Source organism: Taudactylus pleione, unplaced genomic scaffold (genome assembly GCF_031769625.1).
Source record: "Taudactylus pleione unplaced genomic scaffold, aTauple2 ptg001015l, whole genome shotgun sequence".
Lineage (NCBI taxonomy): Eukaryota > Metazoa > Chordata > Amphibia > Anura > Myobatrachidae > Taudactylus > Taudactylus pleione.
In genome coordinates, this window is record NW_028285416.1 from 57,501 (window position 1) to 75,591 (window position 18,091).

General features: G+C 49.1%; 1 protein-coding gene across 2 annotated transcripts in view; it reads left to right on the forward strand.

Annotated features, from left to right (window-relative positions):
* Positions 1 to 18,091, forward strand: part of LOC148454288 (talin-1) — a 185,895-nt gene that overhangs the window by 29,320 nt on the left and 138,484 nt on the right. For both annotated transcript variants that reach the window (XM_088461090.1, XM_088461091.1), the window contains 7 exons: positions 1,724 to 1,837; positions 3,454 to 3,567; positions 12,597 to 12,731; positions 14,034 to 14,162; positions 14,530 to 14,632; positions 14,882 to 15,090; positions 15,201 to 15,320. In XM_088461090.1, the coding sequence (XP_088317216.1) occupies positions 1,724 to 1,837; positions 3,454 to 3,567; positions 12,597 to 12,731; positions 14,034 to 14,162; positions 14,530 to 14,632; positions 14,882 to 15,090; positions 15,201 to 15,320 (924 nt within the window). The remainder of the gene's footprint in view (positions 1 to 1,723; positions 1,838 to 3,453; positions 3,568 to 12,596; positions 12,732 to 14,033; positions 14,163 to 14,529; positions 14,633 to 14,881; positions 15,091 to 15,200; positions 15,321 to 18,091) is intronic.

Here is an 18,091-nt window from a genome sequence, read left to right on the forward strand (position 1 = left end):
CAGATATAGCGGCGAGAGACCGTCAGATATAGCGGCGAGAGACCGTCAGATATAGCGGCGAGAGACCGTCAGATATAGCGGCGAGAGACCGTCAGATATAGCGGCGAGAGACCGTCAGATATAGCGGCGAGAGACCGTCAGATATAGCGGCGAGAGACCGTCAGATATAGCGGCGAGAGACCGTCAGATATAGCGGCGAGAGACCGTCAGATATAGCGGCGAGAGACCGTCAGATATAGCGGCGAGAGACCGTCAGATATAGCGGCGAGAGACCGTCAGATATAGCGGCGAGAGACCGTCAGATATAGCGGCGAGAGACCGTCAGATATAGCGGCGAGAGACCGTCAGATATAGCGGCGAGAGACCGTCAGATATAGCGGCGAGAGACCGTCAGATATAGCGGCGAGAGACCGTCAGATATAGCGGCGAGAGACCGTCAGATATAGCGGCGAGAGACCGTCAGATATAGCGGCGAGAGACCGTCAGATATAGCGGCGAGAGACCGTCAGATATAGCGGCGAGAGACCGTCAGATATAGCGGCGAGAGACCGTCAGATATAGCGGCGAGAGACCGTCAGATATAGCGGCGAGAGACCGTCAGATATAGCGGCGAGAGACCGTCAGATATAGCGGCGAGAGACCGTCAGATATAGCGGCGAGAGACCGTCAGATATAGCGGCGAGAGACCGTCAGATATAGCGGCGAGAGACCGTCAGATATAGCGGCGAGAGACCGTCAGATATAGCGGCGAGAGACCGTCAGATATAGCGGCGAGAGACCGTCAGATATAGCGGCGAGAGACCGTCAGATATAGCGGCGAGAGACCGTCAGATATAGCGGCGAGAGACCGTCAGATATAGCGGCGAGAGACCGTCAGATATAGCGGCGAGAGACCGTCAGATATAGCGGCGAGAGACCGTCAGATATAGCGGCGAGAGACCGTCAGATATAGCGGCGAGAGACCGTCAGATATAGCGGCGAGAGACCGTCAGATATAGCGGCGAGAGACCGTCAGATATAGCGGCGAGAGACCGTCAGATATAGCGGCGAGAGACCGTCAGATATAGCGGCGAGAGACCGTCAGATATAGCGGCGAGAGACCGTCAGATATAGCGGCGAGAGACCGTCAGATATAGCGGCGAGAGACCGTCAGATATAGCGGCGAGAGACCGTCAGATATAGCGGCGAGAGACCGTCAGATATAGCGGCGAGAGACCGTCAGATATAGCGGCGAGAGACCGTCAGATATAGCGGCGAGAGACCGTCAGATATAGCGGCGAGAGACCGTCAGATATAGCGGCGAGAGACCGTCAGATATAGCGGCGAGAGACCGTCAGATATAGCGGCGAGAGACCGTCAGATATAGCGGCGAGAGACCGTCAGATATAGCGGCGAGAGACCGTCAGATATAGCGGCGAGAGACCGTCAGATATAGCGGCGAGAGACCGTCAGATATAGCGGCGAGAGACCGTCAGATATAGCGGCGAGAGACCGTCAGATATAGCGGCGAGAGACCGTCAGATATAGCGGCGAGAGACCGTCAGATATAGCGGCGAGAGACCGTCAGATATAGCGGCGAGAGACCGTCAGATATAGCGGCGAGAGACCGTCAGATATAGCGGCGAGAGACCGTCAGATATAGCGGCGAGAGACCGTCGCGTATAGCGGTGAGAGACGTCAGACATTAGTGTGACTTGTGGTCGTTTTTGTTTTTCTCCCCCAGCAAGCAGCCAAGCAAGCCGCAGCCTCAGCAACGCAAACCATTGCGGCAGCGCAGAACGCGGCAACCACTAACAAGAACCCAGCCGCCCAGCAACAACTGGTACAGAGCTGCAAGGTATGTCCCTTGTTATTACCCTCCCTGCTCCGCTGCCGCGCCGGTAACGCAGTTATGGGAAAACCTATTTCATGTACATAGTGATTACATCCATTGCACTGTACAGCGCAGCAGCATGGAGGCGTAACCCCCTGAGTGCCGTGGTCACTGGTGCTCAGGCAAAGGCTCCTTACCACAATAAGCCGTAATGTGCACAACACCTCCCCTCAGTGTTAGGCGCACACCTCCCCTCAGTGTTAGGCGCACACCTCCCCTCAGTGTTAGGCGCACACCTCCCCTCAGTGTTAGGCGCACACCTCCCCTCAGTGTTAGGCGCACACCTCCCCTCAGTGTTAGGCGCACACCTCCCCTCAGTGTTAGGCGCACACCTCCCCTCAGTGTTAGGCGCACCCCTCCCCTCAGTGTTAGGCGCACCCCTCCCCTCAGTGTTAGGCGCACCCCTCCCCTCAGTGTTAGGCGCACCCCTCCCCTGGCGCACCCCTCCCCTCAGTGTTAGGGGCACCCCTCCCCTCAGTGTTAGGGGCACCCCTCCCCTCAGTGTTAGGGGCACCCCTCCCCTCAGTGTTAGGGGCACCCCTCCCCTCAGTGTTAGGGGCACCCCTCCCCTCAGTGTTAGGGGCACACCTCCCCGGACTCAATGGTATGGCTAGCTATTGTCCTCTTGAGATATAGGGCTTCATTCAGAGGCGGCCGTACGGTCTACGACCGCTCGGCCGCCTTGATGTTTGTCCAGTGCGCATGCGCACGAGGGAGCCGGCTCCTTCGTGCGCATGCGTGAGACCCGCTACGACCGACAGCGCCGGTCGTAGCTGGTCTCTTTCCAAAGGGGGCGAGCTGTCGATGTTGATTGACAGCTCGCCCTGTTTGGAAGGGGGGCCGGGGGGATGGCAGCCCAAATGGAGGCGTTCCCATGGGAACGCCTGCCGTTTGGGGGGGCCCCACTGACATCACTAGTGATGTCAGTGGAGAGCTACCGGCTCTGACAGAGCCAGAAGCTCTCCGGGGCTTACGACAAGTGAGACCCTACCCTAGGGTCTCGTCGTAAGCCCCGATGGTCGCGATGGTCTATGACCATCGCGACCATCACCCTAGCGGTCGTTAGAGCTGTAGGTGTAAACCCACAGCCTAACGACCGAAACAGAGGGGGCCGGTCAGGATGCAAGCGGCCGCCCAGTTTCTGAGCGACCGCTTGCATCCTCCGACCGCCTCTGAATGAGTCCTTCATATATGACCAATAGCTGTAGTCCTTCTGGTGTCCGAGGCAGGTGACCAGTAATAGCTATAGTCCTCCTGTGTCCGAAGCAGGTGACCAGTAATAGCTATAGTCTTCCTGGTGTCCGACGCAGGTGACCAGTAATAACTATAGTCCTCCTGGTGTCCGAGGCAGGTGACTAGTAATAGCTATAGTCCTCCTGGTGTCCGACGCAGGTGACCAGTAATAACTATAGTCCTCCTGGTGTCCGAGGCAGGTGACTAGTAATAGCTATAATCCTCCTGGAGTCCATGACGTGACCAGTAATAGCTGTAGTTCTCCTGGTGTCCGAGGCAGTGACCAGTAACAGTTATAGTCCTCCTGGAGTCCATAACATTTGACCATTGATATGTTCATCTTGCAGATGGTGGCTGATCAGATTCCGATGTTGGTACAAGGAGTACGAGGCAGCCAGTCCCAACCTGAGAGTCCGAGCGCTCAGTTATCACTTATCAGCGCCAGCCAGAACTTCCTGCAGGTATATAAGTGTCTATGTTAGCGGCTGTGTATTATACTAATAAAATTAATTGTGCTCCAAAAAAATGAGTTATGGTAAAACTTATCTTTGTTAACTTGCTTTCTTTCGAAGTCCATCGGGTCCACAGGGATACCTTGGGGTTTAGGTGGAGATAAGGACCAGACAGATAAAGCTGTTGACTCCCAGAATGCACTGGTCCTTCCCCCTATACCCCACCCCTAAGCCAGAGGCCCTTCAGTTAGTTAGCAAGCCAATGGCAGGAGGAGGACAGGAGAGAAGGAAGACTGGTACACTGAGGAAACACACTCTCACACAAGGGAGACAGGAGACCAGGGAAACCAACCCAGAGGAGCCAGGGGCGTCAGGGCGGGTGCCCTGTGCACCCTATGGACTTAGAAGAAAGAGAGGTTAACAAAGGTAAGTTTTACCATAACTCTCATTTTCTTCTTCAGGGTCCATAGGGATCCACAGAGAGACAATGGGGATGTCCCAAAGCAGTATTCATGAGCTGACAGGAGAATCCGGTGCCCACAGGAACCTTCCTGAGAGTCAAACGCTTACAAACGCAGAAAGGTATGAACAGAGAACCACGTGTCCACCTTACAAAGCTGTTCAGCTGAGGCGCCATGGCGAGCTGCCCATGAAGGTCCCACAGAGCGAGTGGAATGAGCAGTGACGGTAGCTTGCACAGGGAGACCTGAGTGCAAGTAGGCCTGAGAGATAACCATGCAAATCCATCTGGCCAGGGTCTGTGTGTTAGCAGGCCAGCCCTTATGGAATCCATAGAGGACAAATAGAGAATCTGTTTTCCTAAAGGAACAGATACGGTCCACATATTTCCCGAGGGCACGGACCACATCCAAGGAGGTCTCCCCAGCCGAAACATTGGGTAAACAGAAGGCCGAGACTACAATTTCCTTATGGATATGGAATTTAGAGACCACCTTGCGAAGTAAACCAGGGCGAGTATGGAGAACCGTCCTATCTGGATGAAAAAGCAGAAAAGGGAGGGGTGATAAGACAGTGCCCCCAAATCTGACACCCTTCGGTCAGAAGCAATATCCAGAGGAAAGATAGACTTTGCCGTTAACCATTTGAGATCCACTGATTCCAGGGGTTCAAACGGAGGGCCCTGCAGAGTCATAAGAACCACAGACAAATCCCAAGGAGCCACCGGAGGGACAAAGGTAGGTTGAATGCGGAGAACACCCTGTACAAATGTTTGAACATCCGGTAATGTAGCAATTTTGCATTGGAACAAAATAGACAAAGCAGAGACATGATCTTTAAGTTAGGTTAGACGAAGTTCCAGTCCAGCCTGAAGGAAGGCAAGGATTCTAGAGACCCGAAAAATATGCGGGTCATAACGTCTGGCACTACACCATTGAAAGTAAGCATGCCACACTCTGCGATAGATCCGGGCAGAAGCCGGTTTAAGCACCCTGAGCATAGTCTGTAACTACAGCAGGAGAGAATCCCTTACACCTTAAGAGGGATAAGAGATCCAGCCATTGAGGCAGCAAAAGAGGAGCCTCGATGGAGAGGCTCTGAGTACCAATGTCGTCTGGGCCATGCTGAAGCCACCAGCAGGACTGTGCCTCCGTCTTGTTTGAACCGAAACGGGTACGCCAGCCAAAAGGTCCACTTTATGGACAATGCGTCTACAAAGACTTCGGCGTCCTGTGTCCTTGATCCGTACGTCACCAGTTTGTGATGGTGTCGAGAGGCCATGAGGTCTACCACATCGAGGAAGTTCACTTCCCAATTCAGAACTTCGGGAATGAACTCGGCTGAGATTACCGGAAGTTGTTTTTCGGTCCATATGAGAATGTGAGCCACTTCTGACATGGCTGCCCGACTGCGAGTGCCTCGTTGGTGATTGAGGTAGGCTACTGCCATGGTATTGTCGGGACTGTACCTGCACAGGCCGTCCTTGAAGAGCATGGTGAGGGCTTTGTATACCGCTCAAAGTTCCAACACGTTGATCGGTAGGGTTGTCTCGAATGTTGTCCAACAGCCCTGGAAAGAGTACGGGCCCAACCCCGGAGACTGGCATCCGTCATTAGGATCACCTAGTCTGGGGCCGAGAAGGGGCGACCTCTGGTTAGGTGAGACGTCTGTAACCAGCATGAGAGGGACAGATGAACCTTTGGAGAGAGAATCTTCATCTGAGACTTCAGACGATGAGGCAATCCGTTCCACCTGGAGAGTATTAAGAGCTGTAAGGGGTCTTGAGTGGAATTGGGCATATTCCACCATGTCGAAGGTGGAGACCATGGATCCCAGGACCTGCATCGCTGAGTGAATGGACACACGGCGAGTGTGGAGTAGTCTGCGTACACGTTGTTGCAGTGTGGAGATCTTGTCCTCTGTCAGGAAGATTCTTTGAACCTGAGTATCTAGAAGACCCCCCCACATGGACCATTCTTTGGGAAAGGCCCAGGGAGGATATTTTCCAATTGATTTAACCAGCCGTGATTTATCAGAAAGGCAATGGTAACCTGAAGGTGTTGTTGACGAACCTCTGGGGAGTGTGCTAATAGCAAGAGGTCGTCCAGGTATGGTAGCAGTCTGACTCCCTGATAACGGAGATGAGCTGCCATGACCGCCATAATTTTGGTAAATACCCGTGGGGCTGTAGAAAGTCAAGAGGGCAGAGCCTGGAACTGAAAATGTTGTTGTTGAACAGCAACCTGAGACATTTTTGGTGAGAAAGCACTATAGATATATGAAGGTAAGCGTCCTAAATGTCCAATGGCACCATAAAGTCTCCCGGTTCCATAGCTAGCACTATAGAGCGCAGGGTTTCCATCCGAAACCTGGGCACCCTGATAAATTTGTTCAGGGATTTGAGATTGAGAATAGGACGGTAAGCCCTGTTAGGCTTCTGAACCAGAAACCAGGTGGGATAATAACCTGTCCCTCTCTGAGATAAAAGGACCGGGTGTTTTATCTGCTGTGTTGCGCTACAACCCCCGGGCCACCCCCGGAGTCAGCGGAGCTATGTGCTGGCTGCTGGGGACCAGGAGTAGCGCTCCAGGCGCTCCAAGGTGTCAGGAAGCCACTGCATCCAGGACGAGCGTCCCGGACTGCATGGCAGAGTGGCCGCGCGCTGGGGGTCGGGAGTGCTAGCTCCCGATACCCCAGTGTGTACGAGGGCCAGGTGCAGCACAGCCTGGACTGCGCCTAGCAAATAAAAGGCAGCCGGACTGAGTGGCCACGCACTGTTGTTGTTGTACGCTGCAGCTGAGGGGCCAAGCCGTCAGATCCAGCCCCAGACAATTACTCCACCAGCAGTTGTCCGTAGGCATTCTGGCAGGAAGTGTGCCCATAGCATGCGTCAAACTGCCAGATAGAGACGCAGGATACCTTACCCCTGGGAGAGTACAGTGCTGGTGTGCAGAGCGTGTGCTGGACTTACACGGATTGTTATAGACAGTATTTGTATGTGGCAGCTGTAGTACAGTCAAATCTGTTGACTTTTAGTGGGCATGTGTGTCTATGTATATATACTGAATGTGTATATGTGTGTGTCTATGTATATATACTGAATGTGTATATATGTGTGTCTATGTATATATACTGAATGTGTATATGTGTGTCTATGTATATATACTGAATGTGTATATATGTGTCTATGTATATATACTGAATGTGTATGTGTGTGTGTGTGTGTGTCTATGTATATATACTGAATGTGGGCATGTGTGTGTCTGTATATATACTGAATGTGGGCATGTGTGTGTCTATGTATATATACTGAATGTGGGCATGTGTGTCTATGTATATATACTGAATGTGTATATGTGTGTGTCTATGTATACATACTGAATGTGGGCATGTGTGTCTATGTATATATACTGAATGTGGGCATGTGTGTGTCTATGTATATATACTGAATGTGGGCATGTGTGTGTCTATGTATATATACTGAATGTGGGCATGTGTGTGTCTATGTATATATACTGAATGTGGGCATGTGTGTCTATGTATATATACTGAATGTGTATATGTGTGTGTCTATGTATACATACTGAATGTGGGCATGTGTGTGTCTATGTATATATACTGAATGTGGGCATGTGTGTGTCTATGTATATATACTGAATGTGGGCATGTGTGTGTCTATGTATATATACTGAATGTGGGCATGTGTGTCTATGTATATATACTGAATGTGTATATGTGTGTGTCTATGTATATATACTGAATGTGGGCATGTGTGTCTATGTATATATACTGAATGTGTATATGTGTGTGTCTATGTATACATACTGAATGTGGGCATGTGTGTGTCTATGTATATATACTGAATGTGTATGTGTGTGTCTATGTATATATACTGAATGTGTATATGTGTGTCTATGTATATATACTGAATGTGTATATGTGTGTGTCTATGTATATATACTGAATGTGTATATATGTGTGTCTATGTATATATACTGAATGTGTATATGTGTGTCTATGTATATATACTGAATGTGTATATATGTGTCTATGTATATATACTGAATGTGTATGTGTGTGTGTGTGTGTGTCTATGTATATATACTGAATGTGGGCATGTGTGTGTCTGTATATATACTGAATGTGGGCATGTGTGTGTCTATGTATATATACTGAATGTGGGCATGTGTGTGTCTATGTATATATACTGAATGTGGGCATGTGTGTCTATGTATATATACTGAATGTGTATATGTGTGTGTCTATGTATACATACTGAATGTGGGCATGTGTGTCTATGTATATATACTGAATGTGGGCATGTGTGTGTCTATGTATATATACTGAATGTGGGCATGTGTGTGTCTATGTATATATACTGAATGTGGGCATGTGTGTGTCTGTATATATACTGAATGTGGGCATGTGTGTCTATGTATATATACTGAATGTGTATATGTGTGTGTCTATGTATACATACTGAATGTGGGCATGTGTGTGTCTATGTATATATACTGAATGTGGGCATGTGTGTGTCTATGTATATATACTGAATGTGGGCATGTGTGTGTCTATGTATATATACTGAATGTGGGCATGTGTGTCTATGTATATATACTGAATGTGTATATGTGTGTGTCTATGTATATATACTGAATGTGGGCATGTGTGTCTATGTATATATACTGAATGTGTATATGTGTGTGTCTATGTATACATACTGAATGTGGGCATGTGTGTGTCTATGTATATATACTGAATGTGTATGTGTGTGTCTATGTATATATACTGAATGTGTATATGTGTGTCTATGTATATATACTGAATGTGTATATGTGTGTGTCTATGTATATATACTGAATGTGTATATATGTGTCTATGTATATATACTGAATGTGTATGTGTGTGTTTGTGTGTGTCTATGTATATATACTGAATGTGGGCATGTGTGTGTCTATGTATATATACTGAATGTGGGCATGTGTGTGTCTATGTATATATACTGAATGTGGGCATGTGTGTGTCTATGTATATATACTGAATGTGGGCATGTGTGTCTATGTATATATACTGAATGTGTATATGTGTGTGTCTATGTATACATACTGAATGTGGGCATGTGTGTGTCTATGTATATATACTGAATGTGGGCATGTGTGTGTCTATGTATATATACTGAATGTGGGCATGTGTGTGTCTATGTATATATACTGAATGTGGGCATGTGTGTCTATGTATATATACTGAATGTGTATATGTGTGTGTCTATGTATATATACTGAATGTGGGCATGTGTGTCTATGTATATATACTGAATGTGTATATGTGTGTGTCTATGTATACATACTGAATGTGGGCATGTGTGTGTCTATGTATATATACTGAATGTGTATGTGTGTGTCTATGTATATATACTGAATGTGTATATGTGTGTCTATGTATATATACTGAATGTGTATATGTGTGTGTCTATGTATATATACTGAATGTGTATATGTGTGTCTATGTATATATACTGAATGTGTATATGTGTGTCTATGTATATATAGTGAATGTGGGCATGTGTCTATGTATATATACTGAATGTGTATATGTGTGTGTCTATGTATATATAGTGAATGTGGGCATGTGTGTCTATGTATATATACTGATGTGTATATATGTGTCTATGTATACATACTGAATGTGGGCATGTGTGTGTCTATGTATATATACTGAATGTGGGCATGTGTGTCTATGTATATATACTGAATGTGTATATATGTGTGTCTATGTATACATACTGAATGTGGGCATGTGTGTGTCTATGTATATATACGGAATGTGTATGTGTGTCTATGTATATATACTGAATGTGTATATGTGTGTGTCTATGTATATATACTGAATGTGGGCATGTGTGTGTCTATGTATATATACTGAATGTGTATATATGTGTGTCTATGTATATATACTGAATGTGGGCATGTGTGTGTCTGTACATATACTGAATGTGTATATGTGTGTCTATGTATATATACTGAATGTGTATATGTGTGTGTCTATGTATATATACTGAATGTGTATGTGTGTGTCTATGTATATATACTGAATGTGTATATGTGTGTATGTATATATACTGAATGTGTATATGTGTGTGTCAATGTATATATACTGAATGTGTATATGTGTGTCTATGTATATATACTGAATGTGTATGTGTGTGTCTATGTATATATAGTGAATGTGGGCATGTGTGTCTATGTATATATACTGAATGTGTATGTGTGTGTCTATGTATATATAGTGAATGTGGGCATGTGTGTCTATGTATATATACTGAATGTGTATATGTGTGTGTCTATGTATATATACTGAATGTGGGCATGTGTGTATGTATATATACTGAATGTGTATATGTGTGTCTATGTATATATACTGAATGTGTATATGTGTGTGTCTATGTATATATACTGAATGTGTATGTGTGTGTCTATGTATATATACTGAATGTGTATATGTGTGTATGTATATATACTGAATGTGTATATGTGTGTGTCAATGTATATATACTGAATGTGTATATGTGTGTCTATGTATATATACTGAATGTGTATGTGTGTGTCTATGTATATATAGTGAATGTGGGCATGTGTGTCTATGTATATATACTGAATGTGTATGTGTGTGTCTATGTATATATAGTGAATGTGGGCATGTGTGTCTATGTATATATACTGAATGTGTATATGTGTGTGTCTATGTATATATACTGAATGTGGGCATGTGTGTATGTATATATACTGAATGTGTATATGTGTGTCTATGTATATATAGTGAATGTGGGCATGTGTGTCTATATATATATATATATATATTGAATGTGTATATGTGTGTGTCTATATATATATATATATATATATACACTGAATGTGGGCATGTGTGTCTATGTATATATACTGAATGTGTAAATGTGTGTGTCTATGTATATATACTGAATGTGTGTATATGTGTCTTATGTATATATACTGAATGTGTATATGTGTGTGTCTATGTATATATACTGAATGTGTATGAACAGTCAGCTTTTGAAGTTGATGTGTTGGAAGCAGGAGAAATGGGCGAGTGTAAGGATCCGAGCCACTCTGACAAGGCCAAATTGTGATGACTATACGCTGGGTCAGAGCATCTCCAGAACGGCCGGCCTTGTGGGCAGAGCCTGGTATGCAGTGGTTAGTACCGACCAAAAGTGGTCCAAGGAAGGACAACTGGTGACAGGATCACGGGCACCCAAGGCTCACTGATTCGTGTAGAGAGTGAAGGCTACTCCGCCTGGTCCTGTCCCGCAGAAGAGCTGCTGTTGCACAAATTGCTGAAAATGTTAATGCTGGCTTTGATAGAAAGATGTCGGAACAGACCGAGCGTCGCAGACCAGTCAGAGTGCCCATGCTCACCTCTGTCCACCGCCAAAAGCACCTACAATAGACACGTGAGCGTCAGAGCTGGACCATGGAGCAATGGAAGAAGGCGGCCTGGCCTGATGAGTCACTTTTTCTTTTACATCATGTGGACAGCCGGGTGCTTAGTTTACCCGGGGAAGAGATGGCAACAGGATGCACTATAGGAAGAAGGCAGCCGGCGTGGGCCGTGTGATGCTCTGGGCAATGTCCTTCTGGGAACCTTGGGTCCTCCTATTCATGTGACACGTGCCACCTACCTGAACATTTTTGCTGACCATGGTACACCCCTTCATGCTAACGGTATGCCCTGATGTCAGTGACCTCTATCAGTAGGATAATGTGCCCGGCTGCCACACTGCAGAGATTGATCAGGAATGGTCTGAGGAACGTGACAAAGAGATCAAGGTGATGACTTGGCCTCCAAATACCTCAGATCTCCATCCGATCGAGCATCTGTGGGATGTGCTGGAGAAACAAGGCCGATCCATGGAGGCCGCACCTCACACCTCACAGGATCTGCTGCTAATGTCTCTGTGCCAGATAGCACAGGACACCTCAGAGGTCTTGTACAGTCCATGGTTCCACGGGTCAGAGCTATTTTGGCAGCACGAGGGGGACCTACATAATGTTATACAATTTATATATTACATAAATGATATAAATAAACCATTATCTGTGCACTTTTACCTGTATACTTCACATTCACACCGTGGTACTGCAGGTCCCTACTTAAAATACTACGTACCTGTCACAGAACTCCATGAGCTCAATTCCGAAAGCACTAAAACCTCTGATATTGAGTCTGCGTTTTCTGATATTGAGTTCTGCGCACTGTGACTTCCACACACACATAAATGAGAGAGACCGACCGACAAAAAGAGCTGGACGGACGGACAGACAGATGCCCCTGAATAAGCTGCTGGGAATAACATGACACCATGGTCCTTAGTGTGGACGGCAGCGAGAGGAACATGAAGGAGCAGCAGGGGGGGATGTTTCTATAATTGTACTGTTAGCGATTATAATTGTGCCGGCTGGGGGGGGGGGGATGTGGCAGTGATACTCTGATGGACAAGAGCTTTCATCATCTACAATGTCTTGTCCAACGTAGGACAGTGATATCTAATCTCTCTCTTCTAGCCTGGGGGTAAACTGGTGGCTGCTGGGAAGGCGGCTGTCCCAACAGTGTCCGATCCGGCTTCCGCGATGCAGCTGGGTCAGTGCACAAAGAACTTGGCATCGGCCCTGGCAGAGCTCCGCACAGCCGCACAAAAGGTAAAGTAACATCTTCTTCATGAAGTTATAATGCAGCACAATATCTGGTCAGTTATTGGCGGTGTGTGAGGTGGCGGCTGGTCAGTTACTGGCTGTGTGTGAGGTGGCGGCTGGTCAGTTATTGGCGGTGTGTGAGGTGGCGGCTGGTCAGTTACTGGCGGTGTGTGAGGTGGCCGCTGGTCAGTTATCGGCGGTGTGTGAGGTGGCGGCTGGTCAGTTATTGGCGGTTTGTGAGGTGGCGGCTGGTCAGTTATTGGCGGTGTGTGAGGTGGCGGCTGGTCAGTTACTGGCTGTGTGTGAGGTGGCGGCTGGTCAGTTATTGGCGGTGTGTGAGGTGGCGGCTGGTCAGTTACTGGCTGTGTGTGAGGTGGCGGCTGGTCAGTTATCGGCTGTGTGTGAGGTGGCGGCTGGTCAGTTATCGGCGGTGTGTGAGGTGGCGGCTGGTCAGTTATTGGCGGTGTGTGAGGTGGCGGCTGGTCAGTTATCGGCGGTGTGTGAGGTGGCGGCTGGTCAGTTATTGGCGGTGTGTGAGGTGGCGGCTGGTCAGTTACTGGCTGTGTGTGAGGTGGCGGCTGGTCAGTTATTGGCGGTGTGTGAGGTGGCGGCTGGTCAGTTATTGGCGGTGTGTGAGGTGGCGGCTGGTCAGTTACTGGCTGTGTGTGAGGTGGCGGCTGGTCAGTTATCGGCGGTGTGTGAGGTGGCGGCTGGTCAGTTATTGGCGGTGTGTGAGGTGGCGGCTGGTCAGTTACTGGCTGTGTGAGAGGTGGCAGCTGGTCAGTTATCGGCGGTGTGTGAGGTGGCGGCTGGTCAGTTATTGGCGGTGTGTGAGGTGGCGGCTGGTCAGTTACTGGGAAATGTACAATGGTGGTGCTGGTCAGTTGCTGATTGTGTGCGGTGGTCATTGGTCTATCAAGGAAGTAAAGGCGCACATCCACTGGGCGATATTAATGAGCGATTGCATGATTACGACTTCGTAATTGTGCAATCGCTCATTAATCGTGCACAAATCGTGCAATAAAATGTTGGAAACGAAGCGCAATCCCGCTGGTCGTTTCCGACATCAATCGCCCAATAATGACAGATTGGCCATGTTCAGAGATGATGGTGGGTGCCTGCACGGTCAGTGTAGGCACTGCAGGGGATGGGGAATGATGGTACGATTACGGTGTCTTTCCCTTGTCGCCTAGTGGATGTGCGCCTTAATTTCTGGAAGAAATGTAGCAATAAATCGGACGCTGTGACATAGTGTGTTGTTGGATGGAGCAGTTGTTCTGTCTGATTATGAGATTATGTATGTAACAGGCGCAGGAGGCCTGCGGCCCTCTGGAGATTGATTCTGCTTTGAGTCTTATCCAATCCTTGGAGCGAGATCTACAGGAGGCAAAAGCTGCAGCAAGAGAGGGGAAATTACAGCCGTTACCTGGGGAAACTGTGAGTAAAGGGAAAACTAGTGCTGACGTTACAGTACCATTAAACGCCAAGATAAAAGTTTTATATATGAACCATGGGGATGTCACACTGCATCATCTCTGGTACTGTGTGGTTCCTTTGTGGGGTGGGCCATGTGTGGGTCCGTTGGTCCATGGGCCATGTGTGGGCCCGTTGGTCCATGGGCCATGTGTGGGCCCGTTGGTCCATGGGCCATGTGTGGGCCCGTTGGTCCATGGGCCATGTGTGGGCCCGTTGGTCCATGGGCCATGTGTGGGCCCGTTGGGTGGCGTGTGATCCTGTTGGGCACAGACCTACCCTTCTCCCATTTTTGTTTGGCTGAGGAGTTGCCATATTGTGTCTTGCACAGATGGAGAAGTGCTCTCAGGACCTGGGAAGTAGTACTAAAGCCGTGAGTTCTGCCATCGCACAGCTGCTTGGAGAGATTGTCCATGGGAATGAGAACTACACAGGTGAGAGACCTCATTCAGGTGTGGTCTGCAGACATTGGGGCTCCTGGTTGTCTTCTCTCCCTCCTGGCTGTGCTTTTCTTTCCTCCCATATCTTCCTTATATCTTTCTCCATCTTAGTACATCCCTATTTTCTGTCATACTTTATGTTCCTCTCTGTGTCCTTTTTATTTGCATTATTTTGGTTCCTCTTTTTCTTTCCTGCATTTTCCCATAACCTGCCCTTCTCTGCTCTCCTCTTTCTCCCCGCAGGTCGTGCTGCCCGCGACGTTGCCCAAGCTTTGCGATCCCTGGCACAGGCAAGTCGTGGCGTGGCTGCAAACTCTGCAGACCCAGCGGTGCAGAACGCGATGCTGGAATGTGCTGGAGATGTTATGGACAAAGCTGGCAATCTCATAGAAGAAGCGAAGAGAGCTGTAGGCAAGCCGGCGGATGCGGAGAGCCAGCAGAGACTTGCTCAGGTCACCACTTGCGCCAATGGCGTCCCTTCTCCTTGTTACACAGAGTGTAAGTCTGACGCGTAGCCTGCGCCCCTATTGGCTGAACTTGAATTGTTTCTGCTTATCTGCAGGTTGCGAAAGCCGTTTCCCAGGCCCTGAGCCGTTGTGTCAACTGCCTGCCCGGCCAGCGAGACGTAGACACTGCGATAAAAGGCATCGGGGAGGCCAGTAAGAAGCTCCTCGCCACCTCCGTAAGTTCCATTCTGTGCTGAGGGGGTTTCTGCCCATCACCTTCCTGCTAACCATGGCGACTGGTCACAACTTGCTGTATCCCCCCGCACTATCCCCCCGCACTACAGATGTGTCCTCACTTAGCTTTGCTGAAATTGCGTCACAGACCCCTTTATCTTGCCCCTCAGTGATGGATATAGTGGCGCTCCATATTATCCACCAGTCTCCGTTCTCACAAAATGTTCTTATTTACTAATATTAATAGCAAAGAAAACGAAGACTAGTCAACAACATGGCTATCAAAATGTATGTATGACCCCCCCCCCCCCCATATCCATAACCAGCCCTGGACCCCTCAGCCTCTTCTGGCACTGGAAATTAAAGGGATAAACCAACCTGGGGATCCCCCTATTATCTAATAATCAGCACCTGGCTGAACCAGACGAGGGATACAGCTCCTCCTGCTATACCCGATAACCAGCCCCAAACTGGTCAGCCCAGTGGTGAAAGCCCTTGAAATGTCAGACCCACCCCCCAAATAATTAAATGGAACAACCCTGGGCGGGAATCTGTTCTAATACCGAGAGCAGCAGCCCGACAGAGGTGGAAATCCCGATCGTCCATTAAGGTAAGTATAGCTAACCTAATTCCCCCCCCCCCCCCCCTTAACCCTAACCCCCCCTTAACCCTAATCCTTTAGGGGTGCCTAGCCCTAACCTCCCCCCCAAGTCCCTAACCCCACTTTCCCTGAAGCCTCCAGGGGGGGGGGGGGTGCCTAACCTTCCCCCGGGGGTGCCTAACCCCCCCTTCCCCTAGCCTATCCCTAACCTTCCAGGGTGGGGGGGGCTGTGCCTAACCCTAAGTTTCCCCCGGAGCCTCACACCTGTAATGAAAATATAAAAATAAAGACAGGACATGGGCACTGAATGGTTGTAAATGTTCCCCTATTACATCCTTACTCCCTTATCTCTTCTAATCCGGTCCCCTTCCCCTCCTTACCTCTACTCTCATCCTCCCACTACACTACAGTCATGTTCCCCTATTACATCCTTACTCCCTTTTCTACTTCAGGGTCCATAGGGGGTCCACAGGGTTGACCTTGGGGTTATAGCTGGAACAGGATCCATGGGCACCACACAGTTAAGCTTTTAGCTCCCAGGATGCACTTGGGTCCTCCTCTATACCCCGCCCCCGAGCCACAGGCACCTCAGTTAGATTTTATTTATTTTAATCTCTTTTTAATCTCTTTTTACTACAGACGGCAGCGAAGGGCTGTCTGTACAGACGCCCACGCTGCCGCTCTGATCCCCGACTGGCGCCGCGACGCCAGTACTGATCTGGGGATCGCGGCGGGAGGGCAGAGTCCGTACTAGCCGGACTCTGTCTACCTCCCAGGACTGCTGCCGGAGTCGCCGGGGATTCAGGTAAGCCGCGCGTCGCTGGCTAGCGGCGGCGCGCGGAATGCCTTAAATGCAGTCCTTTAGCCTCCGGTCCTGGGGACAGACCGGAGGCTGCTGGCAGTGGCGGCGGGCCCCCCCCATATCCTGTGGGACCACTAGACCACCAGGGATAAAGGGGCAAGCGGGAAGCCAGCATCCCTGGGGTTATGGCCAGCCAGGGGAGGAAGCCTTCCCTGTCAGCGGCTCCTCCCCTCAGCTCAGCGCGCCTTTCAGCACGCAGTCTGGCGTCGCTGAGCTGCAGATTCCTCGGCCACTCCTCCTCTGAGGTCTCCAGCTGCCATTTTCCCAGTGGCAGCGCAGATCCCTCAGGGAGCACGCGGACCGGTCCCCCTGTGTACCTCTCCCCTGATTAAGGACAGCGTACACAGCACTATAGCCCTCCCAGACACTGAATCTGGGCAGGTTGATTGTAGTGTAAAGGTGCAGTGAGTATATCTTCCTGCATGGTATGTGACTTTTGCTAGTGCTGCCTGTCTGTGCTTATTTTCTACTTACTGTCAGCTTATACCTATCCCTTTACTTCTCCTACAAGCCCTACAGGTGTGTGGGGGAGGGGCGTTTCTACTGGCCTCACTTATATAGATCACGTATTTGTGAGGTCCGCCACATACAGTTGTGTGCTACTCAGTGCCATATTGTGGGCTGTTGTTCAGCACACCGGTGAGTGCGTTTTACTTCTACCCTGGTGCCAGATATATAATATATTCTGTCATGTCAGACGAGGAGGTTGAGCGCTCAGTGGCTCCGGTGTTGGCCTCCTGCGGACGCTGTTCTGCTGGAGTAGATAGGGAGGATTTGTCACAGGATGGCCTGTGTAGTCGATGCCAGGTGGCTCCTGGCCCATCCAGACCTTCTCTGGCGCAGGAACCACCGTGGGCGATGTTTTCTCAAGTGCTGGTGTCTATTGCGGACCGTCTGTCGGTCCCGACTGCTCTCCCTACTAGGGCGGTGCCCCAGCCGACCATCCCCCATTCCCCGGGTGTCCCGCAGTTATTGCGGAGTCCTCCTGGGTCTCAATCAGTTGGTCCCTATGCGGGGTTGCCTATGTATATACAGGCTTCCCCTGTGCCGCAGCAGCCTGTGGTACCTTTTCAGGCCCCTATGGCGACTCCTCCACCATGGGTGGATGTGCTCTCCAACTCCGTGCAAAATTTGGCGGCCGCTTCCTCGGCTTTTCAGTCAATGTTGCAGACTGACATGCCTTCTAGGATTTCAAAACGCCCACTCATGACACGGGCTGCTCAGGTATCGGACTCAGAGGGTTCCTCAGATGATGGGGAGGTCCCTGATGACACTGACTCGGACGCCTCGGTCCAGGAAATGGATACCAA